The 27,776-nt window shown below is 41.9% G+C and overlaps 1 protein-coding gene across 5 annotated transcripts in view; it reads right to left on the minus strand.

Moving 5' to 3' along the window:
- LOC138106162 (pituitary adenylate cyclase-activating polypeptide type I receptor) overlaps window positions 1-27,776 on the minus strand; it is a 142,596-nt gene that overhangs the window by 103,149 nt on the left and 11,671 nt on the right. For 3 of the 5 annotated variants that reach the window (XM_069006289.1, XM_069006291.1, XM_069006292.1), the window contains one exon: window positions 4,597-4,753. In XM_069006289.1, the coding sequence (XP_068862390.1) occupies window positions 4,597-4,647 (51 nt within the window). In that variant the 5' untranslated portion in view covers window positions 4,648-4,753. Of the gene's footprint in view, window positions 1-4,596; window positions 4,754-20,489; window positions 20,586-21,422; window positions 21,537-27,776 lie in introns of those variants that run through there. The other 2 variants (XM_069006288.1, XM_069006290.1) reach the window with 2 other exon arrangements.

A 27,776-nucleotide genomic window follows, 5' to 3' on the forward strand; every position in this document is an offset into this window, starting at 1 on the left:
TGATTTTTTTGTGATACCAGAATTCTGAGCCTGCTCTTTGAAACTGCTCTACCCAGTATTACACATCCCAGGACTTTGTTTTTCTATTTTAAACAAGGCTTTTAAGAGGTTGCTATTTTCTGCTGCTTGCCCCCAGCACCAACTCCTCCTATTAAAAGGGAAAAGCTACAGCAGCATTAATGCCTTGGTAAGCTGAGTCTTTGTCTCCTGTGGAGAACATTCCCAGCAGCTCCCTGGCTGTGTTTGTACATATTTATATTTTCATTCCATAAATAACAGGGAAGTCCCGTGCAACTGTGCACTGTGCTAGAGAAACCTGCAGTCCTACAGAGAGCTTGACTTCTCTAACAGGGTTATGAGATACTACAAATCACCAGGCAGGTAAGCTCATTAAAAGCTCTCTCATTAAGCCCTGGAATGGAAAGAATAGTTTGCTTAAAGAGCAGGAACCAACCCAACCGTTTATGTTCGTGCCTGAGGAGCCTCACATTTGGGCTGCACTTAAAAACACTCCAAGCTGGGAGAGAAACTAGTAGAATATTGTGTCTGAATACACTGTGTCTCATCTTTTAAAAAATAACAGAGGCTGGAACGTAGATGATTCTATTTGAAGGTAGCCTGGCACTGGAAGTGACAGCCAGGGATGAATAATAGAGCATACAGAGAGTTCTCTGCTCTGTAGCCTACACACACCCTGGGAAGATTGAGAGGTACTACCCCTCTCAGCAAACAGGGGCTGAGCAAACACTTCAGTTTCTATCCTCACCTCTTCACAAATTGCTTAAACATTATCAGATCCAGATCAGATCCAATCTCTGCTCTGTGAGGTGCTGCCAGTACATCCAAATCTGTATTTGCCCATCTGACTCTCACTCAGGGATCACACTTCAGGGTTGCTGTACAAGAGGCTTCACTTACACCTTCCCTTTTCCACATTTCTCTTTTATTTTAAAGGAGACAGTAACATTCTTCCCAGCTACTCAAACATTACACAGAATATTCTCCCACTGGAAACATTTAAGCTTAGCAATATTAAATATGTACCCACAAGAAATTCCAAGTATTAGGTGAAGAAATACATCTGATTGAATTATTCCAGACACTTAGAACACCTGCATTGCAGTTACATTTAGAATTCAGTTCATACACCAAGCCAACTTTGTGAGTCATGAAACTCATTGTTTCTCAAGTACATTTGGAACCAGACAAAGGAACAATGGTTTAGGATCCTTTCTCCTCCATAATTTTATGATGACTTTTGTTAATATTTTCCAATTAAAAAACCCCAAAACATAACCCAGCGCTATCACAGATGCATGGAATGTGAAGTCAGTCAAAATGACAGTGAAAGTGAATTCACTTTTCACTTTTTAGAATGGTTGGGGTTGGAAGGGACCTCAAAGACCATCCAGTTCCAAGCCCTGCCATGGGCAGGGACTCCTTCCACTATCCCAGATTGTTCAGAGCTTTAATCCAAAGCAAAGAATGGGAATGACTGAGGGGAGGTGAGCCAGCTGAAAGAAGTGGGTTAAAACCAGCTAAAAGAGCAACACAGGCATTTAAATCTAGGAAAGCACTTAAAATGGGGGAAAAAAATAAAGCTCAAGAATTCCTCTAAGGGCCTTGCAGGCATCATGGTGCCTTCAGTCCCAAGTGGTTCATAGGTTTGGTTAATGCAGAGCAGCTGCTGAACACATGAAAAACTGAATCACCCTTGACTCTGACAGTTAGAACTGGCTTAAAATGCTAATTTCTAGTTATTTCTTAGCATATTCTCTTCTTGTTGTCTGGTCAGAGCCTATACTTGAAGCCAGCTGGAATTTCCCATTCATACTTGGTTCTCTTTTTTTGCCTTTTCTTGGTCTGTTCATGGATGTGGACGTCAGTTTGGGGGCTTTTGTGGCTAAAATGGGTCTGACTATTGGTGGAGCCAAAAACTACACATCCAAGCAGGTGTGAAGATCCAGGAGCTCATACAGCCACTCTGAGGAAAATGGGATCTATCCTGACTCCTGAGTCCAGGAGCTCTCCTTGGGAGTGACTGGAGATTTCCTGAACAGCACCAGCTGTGCTTAGAGGAAAGCAATATCAACCCAGTTTTTTCCAGGAACTTTCTGGAGTCTAGGATGACTTTCAATTACTCTTCTTTTTTAAAGTCACATCCACTCCCTTGCTAGAAAATTGGAAAATCTGCATGACAGGAAAGTGCCAATTTGAGGTCACCAGCACAGCGCACTAGAGATGGTTTGAAGGGAAAGGGTGTGCCCCAGTGGAGAGAAATGTGTTACCACAAGCACTGCAAAAGAATTGCAGCAAGGGAAGAACCATGAATACCATTATATCATTCCTGAAATTTGGTCTGTGAAAAGGACTGTAGGGATTTAATAAGAAATTAATAATATACAGAAATTGTTGTATAATCTCTGTGGTGGGCTCTGTGTGTGCAAAAACCACAAATTCACGTGTGTTAAATGGTTAACTTTAATATCTGGATTCCTGCAAAAGACTGCAGTAAAATCTTATATTCATAAAAAAAGATCACAAACTTTGCAGAAGCAGCAAATAAAAAGCAGGTTTCTTCTTACTAGCTCTGGTTTGTTATTTGGTATTTCATTAAGAACTGTTCTTTCCACAAGCTGGAGCTGATCACTAATTATCCAGCTCAGCAACCACAGCTATGTCCTGAAACGTGAGCAATTGGGAATTTGCTGTCCTTCTCCATCTGCCAGGAAGGTCACCCATCTGAGAACTCAAGGGATTTGTTCATTTATTTCCCTTAATTAAAAACTGTTCACCTCTAAATAACAAGACACCTTTTGAAGGTCTCAAGCTGAGCACCTAAAATCTTGAAATATTGAAGGTTGTTGGCCATTTAACAAAAATGCCTTTTATCTTTTGATTCATTTAATTATTTTGGTTGCAGTCTGGAAAATATGCTTGCATGGCCAGGAATTCAGCTTTCCAGTTTCTCCCAGGGCAGGATGGATCCATGTCACCAGAACTTCTGTGTCCAAAAAAACAGCATCTGAATTTGAGCTAAACTCCTTTTACAGTCAGGAATCTCACATGAACATCAGAGCCTAAATCAGATTAAGTCTGGGGATTTTCTCCCTCCCCATTAGCTTAGAGGAAGTTTACTGTAGTAATTTTAGAGATACATTATAAAAATTAAACACAGTCAGTTTTTATTAAGTAATCATTTCTATCTGACCAGGAAATCTAAGGAATACTCACAGGAGCCATGCTCTAGATAAAAATTCCAAGACCAGATATTTGTATGTAAAGGACTGTATTATCTGGATGAACACAAGCATGGTACCAGTGCCAACCCAATGCTTTAGAATTTAGCTGAATTATGCCACATTTCAGATGTGCAGTGAAATGGACTCTAAACAAGAGCCAAACGGAAAGAAAATGTATTTTTGTGTGCCAAAGTCAAGACAAGTTCTGTGTGCTGCCTGCTATGCATTGGAGAAGACAGACCACAAAATCGATTCACAAGAGCAAAAAACTCTGCAAAAACTGCTGAAAGATGCTCTGGTCACACCACCAGCACATTAAATAGCTGTCATTTAAAAATAAAACCAACTAAATGTCACGAATTCTCTCAGATACTTGGTTATTAAGGCATAGTAACATGAACATATATGTGTATTAAGCAATGTAAAGCATTTGCATGGAAGTAGTAGAAGGCTCTTAATGGGAATGAGCTGCAGGACTTAAATCCTGGTGCTATTTGTAACTGAATCCCTGTGAGCAGTGCTCCTGGAGAAGGGCTGAAAAGCAAATTTGTGATCAATGGTTTAACACAGAATTGTGCTGAAATGCAACAAGAGGTTATTGCAGGGCTTGTGGACAATTCCTCACAGCTACAAAAGGAAAAAAAAAAATCTATGTTCAGTGGTTTTATGGCTGTTATGTGAGGAGAGATCCAGTCACTGTGTGCAGGGACAATGGAGAGGGAGAGCTACAATCCCCAGCTATGCTAAAACTGAGTTATTAATGGGAGAGCACATTGTTTAGTAAGTAAAGACTTGTGGGGAAAATTAATCCCTGTCATCTTCATAAAGAGTCGAATATCTTCAGAAAGATGATGAATTACTTTAAGTGCCTTTGGGATCTTTAGGGGCCCATTTGTATTGTTTCCTAAAATTGCTCCTCTGAAAATGGAGGCCTGCAAAAGCACTGCCTGGAATATCTCAAGGTTTAGGTTTCACAGGGGGCATGAAGTGAATCTCTAATTTTAACCCCTCTGTCTGGAAAAAAATATTCTTAAACCAATGGATTTGAAACAGGAGACCCCCTTTTTTTTCTTTTTTTTTTTTTTTTTAATTATTACTTCATTTTATTTTGAATTTCGGATAGAAACAGTGAAGGAATTCCCTCCAGGGATGGACATGCCCTTCTCAGGATGAGCAGTGATCACAGTCCTAATTCATTAACAAAGGAGGCTGGAAAAGTCTGAACCCAAACCATGAGACCACCCAGAAAAACCCAGAATCAGTGTCAAGAGCAGATCCTTCCCTCTTGGCTAGTGCTGGCCTTGAGAACATATATTTATATCAGAACAATAGAAATAAACCTATTTTTCCTTACCATAGGAAGCAATACGAGGCTGAAGAAGCAGATCTTCCAGTTGATGGCCATCTTCTCAATTTTGCACAAGTTTTGCTCGTTAACACTGTGATTAGGGCTGAAGCACAGGCTCTCTGCAGGTATTCTGGCTGAGGTCTTCACGTCAAGGCTCAGATCTCTGCAGAAAAAGAGGAAAATTATTATAAATATGGAAACCACGGAGAGAATGAAAGAGAAATGGAAAGAAAACAGAGAATCCAACACTTGAACTGCGAGTTGCACTTATTAGAGATCAAACAGGCTTTTGCAGATTTTAAAGATGGTCTTGGATATCTAATTTAAAGGCAAAGGACTTGTCTGTATGATCAGTAACTTGTGTCAAAGAAATACTGGAACAGGTTCTGTAGCTGCAAAGACCTAAACTGCACCCAGGGGAGAAGGAAGGGTGGATTATTGTGAAGAAAAAGGACCTGTCTGCTTCATCTCTGATTTTGTGGTTTGCCCTTCCTGATTTTCAGTAGTGTCTTAAAAGCAAAACTGTCCAGGGCTTTTTAGAGGTTGTCTGGTTCCCAAAATAGTTTGTCCAGATAACAAAATCCATTACCAGACTTGTTAATAACCTGTTAATAAGCTTGTTAAGAACCTTTCTGAGAACTTGGCAGTAGAGGGGCAAAGGAATGAATTGAGTCTCAGGCTAAAGAATTCATCCAGGACATAATCAGGATTGACTTACATGGACAACAATGTCATCCATATCTGTGACCTACACTGCTTGGTCTCTGCCCAGAAAGAATTGAGGACTGGGGGGAAGGTGTTTCAAGATTTGGATTTATTTCTCATTATCCTACTTTGATTTGTAAAGGACTGTTTTGTGAAAGAACTTTTAGAACCAAGGGACACCCAAGTTTTATACTGACTGCAACACGCTGCCAGGACATCAGCATTTAGAAAGGAGAGTCTTTCAATTAAAAAATAAAACAGGAAAATTAATCCCTCTCTAAATTTTGGGAGAACAATGATTCATGAAATTCACTCTGAACTGATCTGTTTTCTTCCATCCTCACTTGATCAGTCACTCACGCTCTGTTCTGGCATGGAATTTAATTACTTAACTGTACTTCTGATGGTTTATCAAATAATGAGCAATTGATAAGATCTCAGCTGAGGAGGACAGCAAACATCCCTGGTGACATTCAGCCGTGAGGACTTGGAATGCCATTAACAGAAGCACGACAAAACCAGACAGACGCATTAGCAGCCACTGGATTTGAAATTATTTCCTGATCATTTGCACTCCTGCGTGCAGCTCAGTCCAGAAAAGCCAGAGAGGGGTGTGGAGGTTGAATTCTATCCTTTCATTCTGTCCCTGTAATTCATCAGGAAATGATTAAATGCAGGGGAAGGGTGGGAGATGCCTGACTAGAAGATGGGTAAATAAAAATACCCTGGGGGAAAGTGGTAACCTTTACAAGACTCTCTTTTCACTTTAACCTGGTATTCCCTAGGTTTGAAAAGTGGAGGGTGGGTGTTTTCTGTCTCGTCTTGAGATTCAAAGGAGCTTCTAAAGAGACAAGAACCTCTGCACACCATTTCATGGCTTTTCTTCCACATATTGCAGGGAAAAGAAAAGAATCTACTTAATTTTTTTCCCTTCAAAGTAGTCATGGAAACCTGCACCAAATACTGGGCTGAGGCCTTCATGTCATCCACAGAGACTGGAGTGTTTATTAGGGAATAACAGCTCCCAGAACTTCTGCCCTGGACCTGCAGCTGAACCTTTTCTATTGTTTAGCTGTTCCTGGCAGGTAAGTTACACATATATTCAGAGTCCACCTATTACTAAAAGCTACTTAGCTCTATTATCAATTAAAGGGTAGTTCTCTCTATTACCAATTAAAGCCCAGCTATCTCCCAGATAAGTACTATCACCCATATTATACTAGAAAAATAAACTTTTAGAAAAAACATAGGCAATGCTGATAAAGCACGACCACTCAGTACTGAGAAAAATAAATAATATATCAGTATTGCATTTGGAAGGGAAGCTTGAATGATCATACTTTCTTCTGATATCACTGGTAGATAAATCCTGTAATTTCATTACTGATGCTTCATGTTGTTGTTTTATCTGCATCTGCCACTGTAATTAAAATTAGTGAAGTCAGAATAGCCAATAACAGAGGGGTTGCACCTTTCAGTTATGGTTAAACAGTTCCTCAAAATAATCTTCAATTATCTCTGGTGAAACAGAAGGGCTGTTGAAGTGTCTGGGAATCTGAAACTCAGCTGATTGTTCCTAACATAGAATGGGTTTCAGGGGTTTATTTCAAGCATGGCTGAAATACAGGAAGAAAAAAAAAAAAACCAACAACTTTGTTTTGGTTACATAATGACAAGAAAATAATTCATCCCCTCTGAAGGTGAATTCATTTGTCCACTGGAAACACTTTCAGTGCCACAGTAGATTCTTTGTGAAAGTATCTGAGTTGCTTCAAGGGCAGGTTGGGAAAGCTCTGGCAAAATTTGTTCTTCTGCAAGTGCCCATTTCTTTCTCCACCTAGAAAAGGGACTCTGGAGGCTGGGGAGGACAATTCCTCCATGAGAAGCCCACAAGTGTCAAGTGCACAATCTGATGTCACGAATGAATAAAAGCACACAGTGAGTCCTTTCCAGGTACAATGGGACTGCTCCCAGGGAGGCATAAAAAAGGGAATAAATCACTGCTCAAAAGGATAAGAAGTCACCATATCAAATAACGGGTAAAACTGTTATACAACACCTCAGAATGCACCCACTGGATGAATGAAACGGAGGAATTTTTTTTGGATGAATGAAAGAGGATTTTTTGCGGCTTTCCAAGGTAGTTATGAGCTCTTACTGAGATCTCACCCAAAAGAAACCACCTGACCTGCTGGGCTCCTTGTTGTGGTCCTCTGGGACGTATGCCAGTGGTTTGAAAGGAAACCAACACATTTCAAAGCTGGCCCGCAGTGGTTTAGACCAGTGATGATCAAATGGGAATTCATTACTTAATTCACCTCCCTTCAGTGTCCAGTCAGGGCCTCCCACCACATCCTCTTCCTGCCCCATGACCAAGCTACTGCACAAGTGTGGAAATCTGAAAGCTTCTGACAATGTGCAGGAGAAATTGAGCTTTTGCAGATTGAATACATTTCAGGGAAGTCAACCACTCCATGCACAGTTATTCCAACACTTAGAGATATGAAGAACGTTTCCCTATGAAGAATAAACATGGGTGGAGAATTATGGGGTGCAAAATATATGAACAGGTAATTATCATAAAATCCTAGAATGGCTTGGGTTGGAAGAGACCTTAAAGATCATCATTCCAAGCCATGGACAGGGACACCTTCCACTAGAGAGCAGATTTCTGACCTTGGACACCTCCAGGGATTGTCAGTCCACAGCTTCTCTGGGCAACCTGTTCCAGTGTCTCACCAACCTCACAGTGAAGAATTTCTTCCTAAAATCTAATCTCAACCTACCCTCCTTCAATTTAAGGCCATTTTCCCTTGGACTTTCACTACATGAAGAGTCCCTCTCCAGCCTTCTTTTAATCCCCCTTTAGGCACTGCAGGGTTGCCCTAAGGTCTCCCTGGAGCCTTCTCTTCTCCAGGATGAACAGTCCCAGCTCCCAGCCTGAATTCATAGGAGAGGTGTTCCTGCCCTCTGACCAGCTTAGGAGCTCTCCTGAGGGCTGGACCACCTTTCATTACACACCTGATATTGTTCTATCTTTAGGCTCTCAACACAAAGGTGCAAAACCCATTGCATTTCATAATCTCCCTCCTGTAAGTTCCCAAATGTGGTATTCCAGCTCCATCATTTATATTACAGGGCATGCTGCCCCTTCCTCAAGTTCCTGCTTGCCAGCAATAAGCAGAGTTGGGAAATCAACCCCTCATTGACCTAGGACACATCTCCTAATTTTAGAAACCTGGGAGATACATCCTCTCACATGAGCTCATCATCAAGTCTCTTTTTATACCAACAGGGAGAAGCAGACGTGAAGAAAGCGTTTTGTCTGACCTATTTTACCCATCTACTTTAAACTTTCAGTTTGTCTCCCAGAATGTAAAGGAATTCTGAACAGCCAGCTCGTTTGTTGGCATCTACATTGTGGATATCTAAATTTGGACAGAACAATCCCACCTCCAGTCTGAAATATATGGATCAGCAATATGAAACCCAAACCAGCAAAGTTTAACCTACCACAAAGGAATGAGAAGGAATTTGATTGTTTAAGATGTCAATAAATTGATGCTGATGTATTTAAGGCAACAGAAAAGCTAAAAGAAGATGTAATTGAATATGAGACAGCAAGAGTTCTAAAGTTTTCCATGGAAAGAACTCCACAAAGAGCAACCCTATTAAGACAAAAAAAAAAAGAACATCATGATCTTTCCACTATCTTTAACAGAGTAGTTATTAATTCTTCAAGTTTAAATATTTTGGGTTGGTTTTGTTTACCTGCTTTCTAAATTTGCTGAAATTAAAGTTTCTTCACAGATCACAGCAGCTGAGGGTCTGACTCTGCTTTCTTTTACAAACCAAGGAGACTTTTATTCTCCCTTTATGTACTTAACTGGGAAAGTCCCTCAAGTCCTTGTTCCCACTCACCAAGTCTGTTGTCAATGACAAAACAGAATTCAAAGGGTCATTACATCAGGAGGTCTAAGAGGTGGATTTTCAGAAAGGATTTACTGCTAGAAAGGACAAAACCCTTTTCAGCTGCACATGAATGTCTCAAGGGCCTCAGAAATCCCACACCGTTGCCTGAAAGAGTTGTCAACAAACAATGTGGAATTTTTTCACAGGATGGTCCACAAGGATGGATGCAGGCTGGCTGTTGTTCTAACACGTGAGCTGATGTGGGAATCATAGGCTGAAAAATACCCATTCATGACAGGTACATTCAGGCAGACTGCTGGTATCCAGTGTTTTCACTGTGCAGGAAAATTGTTGCTTGAGAAAACAAAATTTAAAAGGGAGCTGATACAGCACTAAGAACAATTTTGCATGGAAATAGTTGAAAGAAATACATTCAACTGCTGCCTGGCTTAGGCTTTTCAGTGTTAATGAATATAAATCTGTTAGCAATACTCAGTAATAATCCTTTTACTTTCTGGAGGAACAGGCTTTTGATATTTTTTCCTTGCATAAAACTCAGAAAACACCTGTGAATTTTACCAGAACTCCCTTTCTAGAAGTGAAGATAAAGGTGTGATTACAAAAGTAGGAAATGGTAAACTGTGGATGCTGAGACTCCCATACGCAAATGAGGGCTTAGGTGTCCAAATATTTCTACATGAAGTAGGATTATTGATTTCATTTACTTCCATGAGGACTTTTTTGGGAAATAAATCAAAGCAACGTGCTTTTGCAAGAAGAATAACTGCTGAAGAGGATTCACAGAACTGGGGGTTGGATGGACCTCTGGAGATTGTCTAGTCCAACTCCCCTGTTAATATAGAGCATACAGAAGAAGAAGCAGCTGTTTTCTGTATGCTGTTTGCTGTTGCTGCTTGGCTTTATCATGTTGAGCAGGGTCACATATAGCAGGTTATTCAAAACCCAGTTCAATCTCTGAATATCTCAAAAGTTGAGTCTCAACAATTTCCCTGATCAACCTGCTTTAGTATTTGACCATTCTAGCAATAATAGTTACCTTACAGCTGAATTTCCTGTATGTCTGTCTGTGCTTGTTGCCTTTTGTCAGCACAGAGAAGAGCCTGGGTCCATCTCCTTTGCACCCTCTCATCGGGTATTTCTACACACTGATAAGACCCCCCCAAACCTTCTCTCCTCCAGGCTGAACAGCCATAGGTCTCTGAGTGTCTTGTTCTAATTCCTTAACAATCTTTGTGGCTCCTCACAGAACCCACTGCGTTCGTGCTCTCAGCACTGGACCCAGCACTCCAGGGCTGAGAAAGAGGAATTATCACCTCCCTTGACCTGCTGCCAAGGCTTTTCCTCATGCAGCTGATGATGCTTTTGGATTTCATCGCTGCAAGGGCACTCTGCTGGCTCAGGATCCGCTTTGTGTCCACCCGGAGCTTTACATCCTTCTCTGTAGAACTTCCTCCCAGCAGCTGAGCCCCAGCCTGTCCTTGTGCATGGGATTATTCCTCTCCCAGTGCAGGACTTTGCATGTTTCTTTCTGCAGCATGAGGAGCTTTTTTTCTGCTTATTTCTCCAGCCTGTCTGGTTCCCTCCGAGCAACAGCAGAATCAACCTCTCGGTCTATCAACCACTCCTCTTAAATTTGTGTCACCTTCAACCTTCTTGCAGGTGCACTCTGTCCCATCATCCAGGTCTACAGTGAAGAATTAAACAGCACTGCCACATCAGAAAGATCTTTATAGTTCAGCCCAGCCTACCCAGGCTCTCTCTACAGTCAGGAGAGATGTAGGTAACCTCAGGGAGCAATTTCTACATCCTAAAGCTTGATGCCTTAAGGCCAGGTTGGATGGAGATTGGAGGGACCTGGTCTAGTGGAAAGGGCCCCTGCCATGGCAGGGGGTTGGACTGAGGGACTTTTAAAAGGTCCTTTCCAACCCAAACCATTCTATGGTTTTATGACACTATGCCTAATTTTGGACAAAGTGAATTACTGCTTTTCAAGAGTTTATTTTTCTTTTTTTTAATTCTGTTCGTTCAGACTGATGAGGGCAAACAAAGAACATTCCATTCCCAAAGTTTATGACACCAAAGCATTAGTGGTAAGCAAAGCAGAGCCCTGACTCCTCTCTGTGTTGCAGCCTTTTCTTACTTTCAATACTATCTTTATTCCTTTTATTAACACAGCCTAATAACTTCCATGTATGTTTTACTTCAGCTGTCCCTGATTACAATTTTGGTAGAGTGTTGGTTTTTTAAAAATTTTATTCTTTTCCTTTGAATGACTTCCATTAAATTGAATTTCCCTGAAGATAGGAGCATTATAATTTGTCCTTACAAAGTACACTCCTTATCACTTCTGTATAACCAGACAGCTCTTGTTTTTTCTAGTCCTCTAGTTTTATACAATTTTCCTAACATATAAAAAACCCCATGTAAAACTATTCTAAACCAGGTTTTAGTAAGTCTTGGTCAGCCAGTTCAAGAAACTCATCCAAATTTACACTGTCTGAAGCTCTGATTAATTTCTTGATTATCTACAAAATATCAAAATCTCTTTGAAAGTCCAAATCTGCTATAACCCATCCTTCATAGGTGTGGTCACAAAGCCCAGCCTTTCCTGAGATCTAAAAGTTTATGCTTTTCTGGGACATAGTGTATAAAAACTAAACAAAGCTTGATTTTTTTTTTTTTTTTTGAAACAAACTTCATTTAAAGTGCTTGAATTTTATAAATAAAAGATTCTAATGATATAATGATTCTTCTCCTTCATATTATGCTGCTTCACCAGTACAGATATGATGAAACATTGAAGGTTAATGACATCTAAATTCTGACTATTTTGACATTGTAACGACTTTGGATGTCTCATGGATGGAGCTGCTGCTTCAGGCTCTCTGAAAATTCAGGTGGACATGGGTGGATCATTCACCCAGAGGTCAAGATTTTCGAGCTTATCTTTGCAATGAAAGCAGCAAGAGACTCATGATAGCAGAGGTTATGGAACACAATTCCTACCTCCCTGGGCACAGGATTGCTTTTCTTGGCAGGTCTCCCATATAACATCACCGATAAAATTCTTGCCTTGATTGGCATTATTTTCCCTACTGCATTATCCATCAGATTTATTGTGCCCATATGTTATTGAAATGGTGAAATGACAAGATTCCTTAACTAAAGACCATAGAGCAGGGAAATAATTGCAAACTACCACACATTCAGGAAGCATTATGCAAAGCAAAAAAAAAAAGTATGTGAGAAGATTCCATTTTCACAGCAGATCAATTATCCTTTTTAAGCATCTGTGGTATATGCAATACTTCATTGCTAATATGAAATTAATACTGGGATCATAAAGATAACGATGTACTGCTCCCATTCCAGCAGGGCTTTAAGTGCTGCTTGGCGAGGGCCTCCAAAATTATTACTCCACAACCAGGAAAAAATGTTCTCTACCTGGTATTTCAAAGCTTTGCAAGAGCCCCTTGATTAATTTGCTTTCCTTGACGGGTGGTCTGCGTTTCCTTCCCTGGTTGTAGGTGTAAATATTGTTTTTCATGATCATGTAGGAGGTTGTAAGCACTGTAACCTGTCTGTCAACCTGTCCATCAGGCTCTGCTTTGAACCTGCTCAGCACACGTGGAGCAGACATCTCTCACAGGCAGAGGAAAGAGTAAGAGCAGAAAATGCAGCTCTGGACCAGAGCCTTTTATTCCCATTGTCTCTGAGGATCTTCCCAAGTGCAGTACTTGGGCAGTACCTTCAAACCAACTCCTTAACTCAAAATATTCTATTTATCAGAGCGTGCTGCCACTCTTAACACCTTCAATTAGCCCTGTTGATGTGCTGAGCTGATTATCTTGAGATCAAACATCCCCAGACCTGAGCCAGGCTCCATGCAAGGTGCTCTCAGCTGTGAGGAAATACCAAGGGTATCTTTAACAAAACATTCCACTATTTATTCAGCACAGGCAGACTGCAGAGGAGTGTTCCTGTAGCTGGTGATGGACCCAATCTTGGAGCTCCAGCAACAGCACAACAAACTCTTATCACCCCCAGGAAACAAGTCTACCCTTCCCATTTGAGAACAGAAGTAAAATAGGCAATGAAAGGGAGTAATCTGTGTAATAAAATAGGCAATGAAAGGGAGTAATCTGTGTAATAAAATAGGCAATGAAAGGGAGTAATCTGTTGCTTTGGAAGGTGGTGAATACAATGAGCATCAGCCTGATGCTGAAGGAATAAATGTGAGATGGTGTGAAGGAAACAGTCTGATACAACCTTGGTATTGAGAAAAGGGTGGCTGGGAGTGTGGAAAAATTGCCAAGTTGTTCAGAGAGGATGATCAAATGATCTTCCTCTGCCTCATTTGTACAATTCCTTGTCATTTTCCAGTGCAAAGTCAGAGGCATTCTGAATGCAACAGCTTGTACTTCACTGAGCACTCTGAGCTGACAATCTGTGGTGATGGCCCAGATAAACATCCACACTCCTCCTCTGTGCTTCTAATCAACATTATTGAAAGCTTTCATGGGCCAAACTCCAGCCCATCTTGATAAAGAAGTGACAGATATAATGTGTTTCCCAACTCCTCACTGGGTAGAGAAAAGATGCCTCTACTTTTGTGATTCTTCAAGTGCACATTGTCAAGGAAATGTATTCCAGAACAGGCCTGGGACTACAGTCCCATCTTCCATTCCTTTTTTTTTTTTCCCTTTAACAGTTTCATTCTTCTCTACTACACTGAAAGATAAGGTTAAGACACTGCATGAGCACCAGGAAACCGCATATTTTTCTTCCCTCCACATTTCCTTTTGTCCTCCTTTCCTGCTGCATTTCTGACAGCCTGAGCTCACCCAGCTGTGTCCCATATCGTGCTTAATAAACTCATTACATTTGGACATTATTAGGACCTTCCACAGCACGTGGTTTTGCAACCAGGGATGGAATCCAAGGCACATAAATCTGGCTGTCTAAAAGGGAACCATCTCTATCCACGCTGGCTTCTCTCAGCTGCCTCCACAGTGAATAGAAGAGAAGCAATTCCCCTCAGCAGCACATGGCTTTGCCTTGCTCCCAGAAAATGTGCTACTCATCTTGGAAAACAGAGGGCTAATAAAGAAGAAAATCAGTTTGATTAGCTCAGGAAAGCCTGTGTGGAGTAGGCACAGCCCTGAGAACAGCAGAAGTATCAAAAAAAGGAGGAAGAAAAGTGATTGAAATTAAAGTCAGTGTTGGGACAAGAAGTTAAGCTGGGAACTGGAAGAAAGCTTTGGACCATCAGCAGGATAAAGCCCTGGAAGTGCCTTCCAGAGAGAGGAGGAAAATAAAAACAAAACTTAGAATTTTGAGAGGACTCCATATCATGTGTGTACTTTGTTAACCAATTTCTCTGACACGTGGATCACTGCAGTGTTAATAGATACAGGCTCCCTCTGATTCAGAGCTGGATCCCACCTTTCACCTTAAAGCACGGAGTAAACTCATGTCTCTGCAATGAGGAACACTTTGATGAGGAAAAATGCATCCCTGGAGGTGTTTCAAGGGTGTATGGATGTGGCACTTCAGGACAGGGTGTAGTGATGAACCTGGTGATGTTAATGAGTTAATGGTTGGACTCGATGATCTTGGAGGTCTTTTCCAACTTAAAAGATTCTATGATTCTAAAAGCTCCTACTCACAAAAAGGCAGTCTTTGTCTGACACAGAAAGAAATGAGTCTGGAGAAAATATTGTCTAGAGAAATTAGTCTAGAGAAAATCTTTCTTTTTTTTCTTTCTCTTTCTTTCTCTCTTTCTTTCAGCAGGTTTCAAAGGCCTTTGTCCTCTGTCTCAAGAAGCAAGGACACACCAGATGACATTGTTGAGAATGTTGCAGACAATCCCAACCCTGTCAGCCCCTTCTCATAGTTATCTCTGGATTGTTTGCTTTATGAAAAATCTGGAACTCCTAAAAGCTTGTAGCCTTGCAAAATAATTCCACATTACAAAACTGAATTCCCAAGCTATGGTTCAGAGCACTGATGATGTCTTAGCTGAGGTCATATCTCAGAGTGCCCAGAGCCTTAAAAGGGTGTGAATACACGACTTACAGCAGTTAAGCTTAACAAAATCTAGAAAATGTAAATATTCAGCTTAATTCATAAACCACTGCTTCACTATTATTATGAATAAAGTAGCTCTGCCACTTCTAGAAAAACCAAAAAAAAAAAAAAAAAAGGCAAATATAAGTGAACGGAAGTGATTCATTCCCATGGAATCATCTTTTCAGCCAGTGATTAAGACTATCTCTATATTCATCTTCATTTTCCACTCATGGATTTCCATGGGAGTTCTAGAAGATGAGCTGGCCCTACAGTGCTCTATAAGGTGGCAGAATATGGCCCTAAGAGAATACCTGGGAAGGTCAGAGAAATGCAGGACCAAACAATTTCACATAAACATACACAGAGACATACAAGTACATGCAGAATTCGTTGGCCAATAAATGACGTGTTCTCTTACTTTATCAATTCTAAAGGTGTCAAAAAACCCCAAAAGAAACCCATCAAAACACAACTGGGAAAGATCAGTTGTATCCATTATAGCATTGTTTTTACTCCTGTCAAATTCCAAGCTACTACAGCAGCAAACTTATGTACAGATCCTGAGTGAACAGGAGACAATGGAAACTAAAAAAATGGGTTATTTCCTCTCTTGGATGTGTCTGCTGAAGTGAAAGCTGGAAATCCTGATCATAGATATTAATCTGTTTGATGATGAAGTTTATAAATTGACAGGATGGTCACCGCATCAGATGCAACCCAACTTTGTATGATTCACATTTTCCTTTAGGAGTCATGTGGAACTGGAATATCCCTTGTGGCCCAGAAAACAATCAAAATGCTATTCCTTTCCACTGGATAGCTTTGTCATTTTATCGTCATGCATCCCAGTCAAACCCAGGATATAAACACGTAAATCCAATCAAGCTGAAATCCCCTCTTCTCCAGCGTGCCCACTGCACAGTTGGAAATAGGTTGACTCATGTCTCAAAGACACAACAAAATGCCTCTCTCCCCATGGCAGGGGGGGTTCTTCAGAGCCCTGGGTGAGAGTTACCTCATTAAAATGTGCACCTCTAAACCCGAGACAATTTCCACACATTCCTTGTATAGTCCCTTGTAGTGGTTTGGTCTAAAATACTCATTACTGTTTATCTTCTGTGAGATAAGAATTAGGAGAAATGCAAAGCAGGCACCAACTTGAATGAATATAAAGAAGTTTATTAACAGACCTAAAAGAAGAAAAGAAAAGAAAAAAAATTATACCACCTTTAGAACTCTCCTCCTCCCCCCACCTTCCTCCCGTCTCCCACTGACAATGTAAAGACAACCCTTAAGATGTTCAGTCTGTTTACCACTTCCATAATAACCTGGTTCAGTCCATTTAGAAAGAGAAGTCTCTTTTTGCTCATGCTATGAAAACAGTATCACACCGAGACAGCCACCCACTTCCAAATATTGTTCAGTCCATTTAGGAAGAGGAGTCTCTCTGCTTGCGATGTGAGTCCCTTCCCCCGACTTGCAGCTTTTCCCGCAACTGCTTTCGAGGGTCCACTCTTGAAAGTTTTCTGGGGTACAATTTTAAGGTTGAGCTGTTCAGAAACAAAAACAGAGGCCCTTCTCCTTCCCTGGGAGCAAAGGGTCATCTTCATCTTTAAGACTATCTTTGGAAGCATCTCTAGGAATTGAGGTTTTTCTCCTTTCCTCTTTGGAGCAAAAAGTCCTCATCTGGTTCATCTGGTTCATCTCTCTCTGTCCAAACTTCTCATGAAATTACAGCTGCGTCAGCATCTGCCTATCTCAGCGCAGGTGCTTCTGCTTATGAGTTGAACACTCCACCCCCCATATCTTCATGAAATTACAACAGGATACTCTGATATATCATAGCTTCACAACAGACTTTCAGCTTTAAGCATCTCCTCTCTCTCTTCCCTCAGGTTTTCAGCTCTTCACAGCACTAAAAGGGTTAATCTCACCTCGGCCTTACAGCTGAAATGTGGCTTATCGCAGTTGGTCACCTGACCTCTGCTGGACAGCGGTGCCGCTTTGCTGAATCTCGGCCGCAGTGGAGAGGGGGGGGAGAGCCGAGCCGCTCCGGCTGCCCACGGCAAGGCAGTGGGGGGGGTTCCATGGCTGGAACAGGCCCATGGCTCCAGGCTGGCCGTGGCCCGGCCCGGCCTGGCCCAAGCAGGGCCTGGCCGGGCCTGCTGGCCCCTGCACGGGGCCTGCAGCCACCTGTGCCAGCGCCGGAAACGAGAGAGAGCTGGGGTGGGAGTTTGTCTATTCTTAAGTGTGTATCACAGAGGCGGTCACAACTTTAAGTGGCTTAAAGAATTGTCCATATTCAAACTGGCCAGCTGATAGGTTCTATCAGGTCCCAGAGGAAGCTGTAAGCACCCCTTAGCAAGGACATCCCTTCCGGGACTATGCTTGCTAACTTATGACATTCTCCACCCCTCGCCTCTGTGAAGACACATTTAAGAATTATTATTAAAATTACATTCAACTTCTGCTATATTCCACCCCTAGGTAGTTCAGTACAATTACAATATAAGTTTCTCACTATCATGCTACTTAACTTATGACCTAATACTTGCTTTGCCCAGTATTCCTCCTAATTAAGCTTTATCTCACAGATCTCATCAATTGCCCGCATTCTCCACCATTTTGTCGCGGGTTGGGTTTGTAACCGGGCGGAAACACCAATTTAGTGTAGTGGTTTGGTCTAAAATACTCATTACTGTTTATCTTCTGTGAGATAAGAATTAGGAGAAATGCAAAGCAGGCACCAACTTGAATGAATATAAAGAAGTTTATTAACAGACCTAAAAGAAGAAAAGAAAAGAAAAAAAATTATACCACCTTTAGAACTCTCCTCCTCCCCCCACCTTCCTCCCGTCTCCCACTGACAATGTAAAGACAACCCTTAAGATGTTCAGTCTGTTTACCACTTCCATAATAACCTGGTTCAGTCCATTTAGAAAGAGAAGTCTCTTTTTGCTCATGCTATGAAAACAGTATCACACCGAGACAGCCACCCACTTCCAAATATTGTTCAGTCCATTTAGGAAGAGGAGTCTCTCTGCTTGCGATGTGAGTCCCTTCCCCCGACTTGCAGCTTTTCCCGCAACTGCTTTCGAGGGTCCACTCTTGAAAGTTTTCTGGGGTACAATTTTAAGGTTGAGCTGTTCAGAAACAAAAACAGAGGCCCTTCTCCTTCCCTGGGAGCAAAGGGTCATCTTCATCTTTAAGACTATCTTTGGAAGCATCTCTAGGAATTGAGGTTTTTCTCCTTTCCTCTTTGGAGCAAAAAGTCCTCATCTGGTTCATCTGGTTCATCTCTCTCTGTCCAAACTTCTCATGAAATTACAGCTGCGTCAGCATCTGCCTATCTCAGCGCAGGTGCTTCTGCTTATGAGTTGAACACTCCACCCCCCATATCTTCATGAAATTACAACAGGATACTCTGATATATCATAGCTTCACAACAGACTTTCAGCTTTAAGCATCTCCTCTCTCTCTTCCCTCAGATTTTCAGCTCTTCACAGCAATAAAAGGGTTAATCTCACCTCGGCCTTACAGCTGAAATGTGGCTTATCGCAGTTGGTCACCTGACCTCTGCTGGACAGCGGTGCCGCTTTGCTGAATCTCGGCCGCAGTGGAGGGGGGGGTTCCGAGCCGCTCCGGCTGCCCACGGCAAGGCAGTGGGGGGGGGGTTCCATGGCTGGAACAGGCCCATGGCTCCAGGCTGGCCGTGGCCCGGCCCGGCCTGGCCCAAGCAGGGCCTGGCCGGGCCTGCTGGCCCCTGCACGGGGCCTGCAGCCACCTGTCCCAGCGCCGGAAACGAGAGAGAGCTGGGGTGGGAGTTTGTCTATTCTTAAGTGTGTATCACAGAGGCGGTCACAACTTTAAGTGGCTTAAAGAATTGTCCATATTCAAACTGGCCAGCTGATAGGTTCTATCAGGTCCCAGAGGAAGCTGTAAGCACCCCTTAGCAAGGACATCCCTTCCGGGACTATGCTTGCTAACTTATGACATCCCTGCGACATCATCAGCACATCCCATAGAGTTCCCAGCATATGTTAGATTATCCTAAATTATGTATTTCAAAGCAACAGATTAATTAGGTCCTATTTCTCTATATTTTCTATCAGGAGGAAGGGAGGGAAAGAGAAAGATTTGAGACACAGCATTAAAAGATTCAGTCCAAACATTAAAAAGTTGCCAAAGCTACACTCAGCTGATGAGCAGCATCTCATAGTGGGCAGCAAAGTAAGGTCAAATAATGTGAAGTGTTCAGCAACAGTTTTTTTCTTGCTGCTCCAACCTCCTCCCCTTACTTCCCTCACATCAGATCAAGTGTAAATTCTGTTCAGGTCTTCATTCACACCCACCTTGAGTTTAATATGTAATTTAAGCTCAGATGAAATGGCACTGAAAAAAACACCATCATCATCATGTGCCTTTCCACGCACGTTGGGCATGAAGCTTTGACCCTTTAGAAACTCTTTAGGACAGAGGATTTTGGCTCAAGATTTCACAATTTCACCACAGTGTCTAATTTAACAGTTCTACATTATTCCCCTATTTCCTTGGATGCTCTGGGGAGAGGGTTTCTTCTAAGCTCCTGGAATAACTACAAGAGCACTGCTGTGGGCAGGCACAGCTTCCCAGGCTGGTTTCTCATGGAAACACAGGATCTGCCCATCCTGGTCAGCATTTGCTAAAAACTTCTGGAACAACTGGAACATTTCCTAATACCCAATCTAAAGAAAAGCAACCTAAGAAAGCTTCATTGATTTCCAGCACTGAGAGATCACTTCAGCAGCCTCCAAAGGATGCAATTTGTTAAGACAAGAAACCCCACTGTCCCAAAGCCCTCATTTCTGCAGGCTGCATTATTGATGACCCTCATGGCTGCAGATGGCACAGAGCTACCTTCAAGTGGCCTTCCTGGGCTTCCTCATCCAAACAGAGGATTAAAGAGAAGATTAAAGGTGGACCAGGACAAGAAAATAAAGGAGAAACCATCAATGGTATGTAAGAGGCAGTTGGTAAAACCTAGGGCAAATTTTAATGGTTTGTCTGTGCTTTGGCTGACCTTGGAAACATTCTTGTGTTGAAACATGGAAGCAATCTTAGGAACTAGGTACTGGTGACGCAGAATAACTCTGAGTTACCTTCACAACAGTCTGGTGAACTGGCATCTAAAAGTCTTTTGTTGTTCTTACCTGGGAATGTGTTCTGCACCAAAGACCAGCTTTTCATTGGAGGCACCACCCAAAAAAATCCCCCCCAAACCAACCAAGCAACCAAATGAAAAAAAAAACCCCACAAACCCCACAAAAAACCCACCCCAAAACAGACAAACCCCAATCAAATCCTCCACATGCAGCAGAACAGGTGAATCCACATTTTATGGTATTTCCTCCCTCATATCCCAGAGTTCACTTCTGTCCCTGGAGTTTGTTGCCAGCTGCAGTAAATGAGGCATGGGATGAGTTTGTGTTTTTCTGAAACATGTAACTCACTGGGGAGAGCAGGGTAGGGACACAGAAAGGAAAGGAAGAGAATGATCTCCTCTCAGCAAATCAAACTAAATGTGTGATAACCTGGAGTCAGCACAGTGGGAGGCTGTTTTGGACAAGCAGAATAAATTTTGTGCTGGAGTCTGGATAGGATGGTGCACAGAGGACTCTCCAGGGCACAGCTTGGCTGCCATTAGACGTGCCCAGAGAACTGGGTATTTTATTGAAGATTTTTTTATTCAGAAACAGCCATGAAATGAAACCACTGTGCGAGGCAGAGAGTAATTTTTCCAATAATATTTTGCACATTTTGGGTGTGTCTCCCACTTAGATGAAACCAAAAGTTGTGGCATGGATTTAGATGTCTTTTGGATTGTTTATTCCATCCAGCACTGTTTGACTATAATTGATCACTAAGTCCTCCTTGATGGACAATAATCACAGGTTTTTTCAGAAATAATTCTGGCCAATGTTCTACAAAGAGGTGGTGATATTCTCTGTTATCTTCAAGTCAGCAATGAAAATAATGACAGTTTTTTAAACAAAATAATGTAGGATAACATAAAAACAGCCTTCCAAAAAGGAAAACAAACTAATAAATCAATCCCAAACCCAAAGCAGGACATTAGGACTTACAGGTCATAAACAAGCAGGTGAATAAAACCTTATAATTATTCAGTGATAGTCATCCGGCTCCAGTCCAAAAAGCCATGACTAGCTGTAGGAGAACAAGAATGGGCTGCAGGCAGCCTCGACCTTGAAGAGATACAGCTGTGCTGAGCCAGGTGCTTCTACTAAAGACCAGAGACCAGCTGGCCCTCTGGCAGGTAACTCATAAGAGAGAGGAGAGGACCCCAGATGGGGGCCAGTAAAAAAAGCAAGCAGGGCTGAAGCAGCTTTAGGTGAGAGCAGCCTCCTTTGTAGCTCTGGACTGAGAGTCAGTTTTTTGTTTACCATGAAATGGTACCCTCTGAGAGGAATATGATTGCAGACCTGAGAGTAGTCTTGTGTCTACTGTCAATTAGCATCTCTCTAAAATGGAAATTAATGTGTTTTTCTTTTTCTCCTGCCTTTTAAATGTGTTTTCCAAAGCAAACCAAATGCCTCTGTTTGCTCCCACACACAGAGGCCTCCTCAAGGCAATCTTCATCTCTGAAGACAAAAGTAGCAACTTCTGCAGAGTGCCTTGAGTGAGAAAGGAGGACATTGAGTACTTCACATCTAGGTAGCCTCAGTATTACAGATACACACAGGATTAATTTAGCCCCAAGTACCAGCTGTACCTTCTCTGATCACCAGCATAGGGAATAACACAAAATTCTCTTTTTTTACTCTTTCACAGTGTTTTTCCTTTCAACTGTTTTTAAGTTAATAGTGTTTGTTTGCATTAGCTGAGGGGTGACTGAAATCTGTGAGATGATGTGAATTCTTTCCTTCTGCTGCCTCTCTGTAGGAATGATGCGTTCACCACTGGGTACAAATCCCATAGGGGTGCTTCAAACACCTCAAGGAGGCTGTGGATATCCCTGTCCCCAGGTCTGGACATGCTGAAAAGGACATCACCCCCAGTCAGCCTAGAAACACCAAGCAGTGCTGCACTGCCTCCTGTCCACAATGAGCTCCTTGTAGGATCATTGCCTGACCCAATTTACTCCAGGTGAATTGGGTTAAATATTGGGTTGATTTAGATTGGATATTAGGAAGAAATTCTTTACTCAGAGGGTGGTGGGGCCCTAGCACAAGTTGCCCAGAGAAGCTGTGGCTGCCCCTGGATCCCTGGAAGTGCCCAAGGCCAGGCTGGATGGGGCTTGGAGCAATCTGGGATAGTGGAAGGTGTCCCTGCCCATGGCAGGGGGTGGGAACTGGATGATCTGTAAGGTCCCTTCCAACCCAAAATGGTCTGTGATTCTATGATTTTGTGATTCGATGAGAAAACAAAGCTTTGCCAACCAAGGTCAGTGTGATACAATCAGGTCAGGGAACTCTCCTCAGCAGCTCAGTGGGGAGATTCAAGAGGTGATGATGAGGTGGTGGATTTGGCTGGAGGCTCTGGAGCCTTCAGAGAGCTGCAGGACTCCAAAACAACTTAATGGACTTCACACTTCAAAACTCATGGACCCAAGATCTTCCTATGACCCTATGGGGTTTTCTCCTTTTTTCTTGTATGTCCTATTTCTTACTCTTGATGTTTATGATTTGAACTCTCAAACAGCAAATTCGTTTTGCCATTCTTGACCGAGCAGGTGAAGCTGGGTCTTAGCAACACATATATTCTCATTTTCTGACTGGAAACATTTTCCAGTAATAAAATATGCACCAACTTCTCCTGCTCTTTAATTTGCCATTTAATCGATGTGTTCACATCATGCTCAGTAAATGGTGCATTGTCAGTTTAATTTGTTCAACTCTTGTTGTGATACTTGTTTTCACCCCTCCTTACTTCCCCCCCTCCCCAGTACATAACCAACGTATCATTTTGCATCCCATGTGGGATTTCTCTGCTTTAACCTAGTAAATCTTTTAATTCCTAATTTGGTATTCTGCTCTAATAGATTCACCCATGAAAGAGCCCGGAAGGCTGGAGCTAAGAAAAATCACTTTCATTTTCTCAGATACTATTGAGTGGTTTAATGTAAAACACACATGCAGTGCACAGTTTGTGATCTAGATTTTATCATCCACGCATTGCAGAGCTGAGTCAAACCTGATCAGGTTTTTGACGAAGGGATAAAGATTCAAGTCTAGGCTGGAACCACTTAATAATGGTGAGATACTGAAAAAAAAGCAGTTGCATAACAGCAAGGAACAGTTCACAAGAGAGACTGAAATTTGGCTCCAAAGCACTGGTGTGAAATGTGGACATCAGCACAAGTTGTCCAAAGCAGAACTTAGAACTTAATTAACCTTGCTGCTTCATTATTAGGGATCTCCATTTAAATTAATGATCCAAATTAAAGTGTTAAAATAGCAAATGGACCATCTATATTTAATCATAAATGCTATTTCTGTTTGTCATTTACATTTTTAGCTTTTTTTTTCCCCACCCTGAAGAAAGGCTGATGATAACTGAGTTGGGAGACAGAGTTTGGAAATTCTTTTTTATAACTGGGGAAGGTATTTCAAGACTATTTTAAGTGGATATATATTTTAATTTCTATTTTTCCATTGATTTTTCCATATTGGACCATGCCATATGGTTCATTCAGATTTAGTTTCCAGCAATTCATACTTTAATCAAGAATTACTGTCTAAGAATTGAAAAGAAATTAAAATCACATTTGAAAATGCACACACACGATGTTTTAAGCCCCCATGCCCTGGCTAAGGAAGGGAAAGCAAAGTTGCTCATGACATTGAGTTTTATTTCAAATTAAGTGATGCCCTCAACAAAGAAAGTATCATGTGGTGTTAGTGAATTGACTGTGCTGCTCCTGGACAAAGAGTTCTTCCCAGTCAATTATTAGCATTTAAATTATAAGCAGAGATATTTTAATCTCTTTCTGCTGCTAATAAAAAGAGCCTGAAACCTCCATGGCATGAATCATATTTTGACTTCAGTCACTCTTTGGTCTCTTTGGTTAAAGATGAAGCCTGTACTGACTGCCCTCCTAATTCAGACATAATAGAGTTTGCAGGTTTTTTTCCATGTTCTACCTCAGCTTCGCAACACATTGTGACCTCTAAAGGTTCTCCCAGCTTCCAAATTGTGTATTTTTCTGGATGGTTTCAGTCAGCCTTGTTTTCTTGGAAATCAAAACTAAATTCCTGTGAGCGTGCTCAGAGTCTTTAATTGCCAGGATGGAGAGTGGGTGTTCACCCAGCATGGTTTCTTCAGAAAAGACTAAAAAATTGATCTTATTGCTACAACAGTCCCATTTTTCAGCTAATTCCAGGTCATTCCCTTGCAAGGACATCCCATCCCTGAAAGTGTCCAAGGCCAGGTTGGACAGGGCTTGGAGCACCCTGGGATAGTGGAAGATGTCCCTGCCCATGGCAGGGGGTTGGAATGAGATGAACTTTAAGGTCCCTTTCAACCCAAACTATTCTGGGCCTCTGTGATTTCTTCCCCCCACAACCCCCCAAATCAGGTGCCAAATTTTCGTTTCAAAATTTACTCTGACTCGTGACAAATGTGGTGGTCAACGACTTTTGTCAAGATTTGTCTCTTAAGCGTGATTTCATGTTGCTTTTTGGTTTTTTTTTTTCCATTTCACTTCCTTAACCTTTCCTGTTACAAGCCTCTTTTGGGGATTGGTGAGTCCCTTCCATGGCAGTGGGATTGGCTTTAAGGAGTGACTGCCCTCCATGCCCCACAGCACTGATGTCACAGGGATAACCTCCCAACTTGCTTCCATTTACTGGACACATTAAAAGTCCTGCAAGAGCTGTTCCTTCAGCTCCCACGGTGTCTGTGGATTCAAAAATGCCAACAAGTTTTAAGACAGATCCCTATGATAAACAAAAAATTCTGATATGCCAACGTGAGCTACAAAAGAGAAAGATAACCCAGTAAAGAAACAACCCTTCTGAAGAGAAGTGCCAGTTGTACTCTGACTTCTGAACATCTCTAAAGCACTAAAAACAGACATGAAGAAAATGCACTAAAATTGCTCTTGTTGTTATTGTCACTAAGGAAACAACTTCCCAGGAATCTGCAAGTCGAGTATACAGGCTCTTTGATGTGCAGCCAACTCTCTCTTCCAGAAAACCTCCAACCCTCTGGCAAATCAGGTCTGTCCACCAAGGGAGATCTCTCCTGCCCTGTCTCAGCTGAGGCCTCACTTCATGTGGGGTTTGAACTCTGATGCTCCAGAAAAACCATAATCCAGACTTGCCAGAACATGCGATGTCAAAGCACAGAGTCATGACTAAACGGAGGGATTTTGCCTTAAGATACTTCTGCAATCCAACAGCACTTCCAGAAGAGCTAGAATAGCACAGGAGCTGGGGAATGTGGGAGGCACAAGGCAGAATTTTTTTTGTCTGTTCATTTGTGGTGTTTTTTCAGCCACACTTCACACACACCCCACACACACACGGTGACTGAGATGTGTGCTGGGTTTGGATTGAGGCAAACGGGTTTGTAGAAATGGTTTAACCTCTTCAGCCCTTCAAGCAGAGTGGCCATCTGCACACTGCTTGTAGGGAATGATGTATGAGATCGGATCACCTCTGATTTGAGCCCAGGCACTGTAAAGAAGAATCTTAGCTGACCTGCAAACCCATTCAACATGCCATGCAAATTATTTATCATTCATTTAATAATTATTTAATAACGGCTTAGTGACCAAATTCCAGGAGTTCAGGATGTTCTGTAGTAGTGTTTAATTTCCCAGCATCAGCACAGCCAATGTTTTCCAGAGTTGTAGAATCCCTTATGTCCCAAAAAGTTTGATAACATATTCTGCTGAAATACATTCAAACAGGAGCACACAGAGCAGATATCCCCTGTCAGCAGTTCTGCTGCAGACTAAGGAGCATATAGTGGCTAAATTAATTGAAAAGAGACAGCACAGAACAGGCAGCAACTAAAGAACAGAATTATTTTTTTAATTGCTGGGGACTAAGCCAAGACTTAAAGAAAATCGGTTAAATAGAACAGATGCAAAGGTTTCACTAATGTAAAACCATTTCAGAGCACTTGAACTTTGGAAATATTTTCTGGTTACCATAGACAGGTGTCCATGTCAGATCTGACTTCCCAAGGCTCCTTGGAGGACTAAAGCACTTTTATCCAAGAACCAGAACATGTCATTTAGACGAGTTTATTTCTAGTGTGTCCTTATCTTCATGCAGTCTCTAGTCTTCTATTGCCCTTCTCCTCGTGTAAAAGGGCTATCTGGCTCTCTGTAACTCTCCTTTCTGAGGTTTCTACGTAGACCAAAAATGCTTAAAAGGTCTAAAAGCAAAGCTGTTCTGTCCAAGTAAACAGCTGGACCACAGTGAATCCATCTGTCAATGGCAACAAGTCAATAACCACAGAGCAATGCCCTACCAGGATAAAAATCTCTCTGTGCATCCAGCAAGGAGCCTTTCCTTTATGTTAAACTCATCCCCACCTTTGGATCAGAAGTGATTTCTCAGCCACCTGTTTGTGAACAAGAAGGAGCTCAAGGAGTAGCCAACAACCAGCAGTGGTGGTTTCATAGCAGGGCAAGAAAATGGCTTTGATATTGTAACTACATCGTGAAATACATCAGGTTTGGAACCTTCCTTGGCCCTGAAGTCAAATAATGGCTTTGTCATCACTCTTAATCACTCTGCCAAACTGCTTCACCACCAGCTAGAGCCTCATCCCAACTGCCTGTGAAAACTCTCTGGGCCACGATGTTTGCAACTCCCATTTGCCTTCATTTGTTAAATACCTTATTTAGATATTGCCTAGAGAGTTTGGGTATCAGATTCTCCCAGGTTACTGCAGATTCTTGCTGCTCCCCTCCCATCAGAGAGCCCTGGAAACGATTATCTGCCTTCCTCACCATTTCCAGTCTCATTGGTATTCATGCCAGTGCTGTCAAGCAAACGCACCTCTGCTGAAGAGATCTTAATGAAAACAGTTCCCCCTCATCTAGGGAGATTCATTTCATCTCGAGAAGACAACAGAAATTTCTGTCACTGTGCATCGTGCAGATAAAAAGGCACAAATGCAAAACCCAAGCAATTGAAAAATGTTTGACGACGAGTCTGTGCCTGTCTGAGCACACGAGAACTCTGACTTGAGTTTTCCTCAGATAATTCCTTAACTACCAATTTAGGATAATGACAGCGACACTTTTAAGAAATCCTTTGGGAGAAGAGTAAGTATTCACTTTTAAATTCTATAAACCTATGAAGGAAATATTTTGATCTTTTTTTTTTTTGCTTTCAATCTATTAACCCTGTGTCCCATCCTTGACAAGGAAAGCCTTTGTTTTGTAAATCCATAAGGGGAGCTAAGAGAGGGTTTTACAAATCAAAGTGGATTTCCTGCAGTAGCTTCAGACGTGTACT

Source organism: Aphelocoma coerulescens, chromosome 2, assembly GCF_041296385.1.
Source record: "Aphelocoma coerulescens isolate FSJ_1873_10779 chromosome 2, UR_Acoe_1.0, whole genome shotgun sequence".
NCBI classification, from domain to species: domain Eukaryota; kingdom Metazoa; phylum Chordata; class Aves; order Passeriformes; family Corvidae; genus Aphelocoma; species Aphelocoma coerulescens.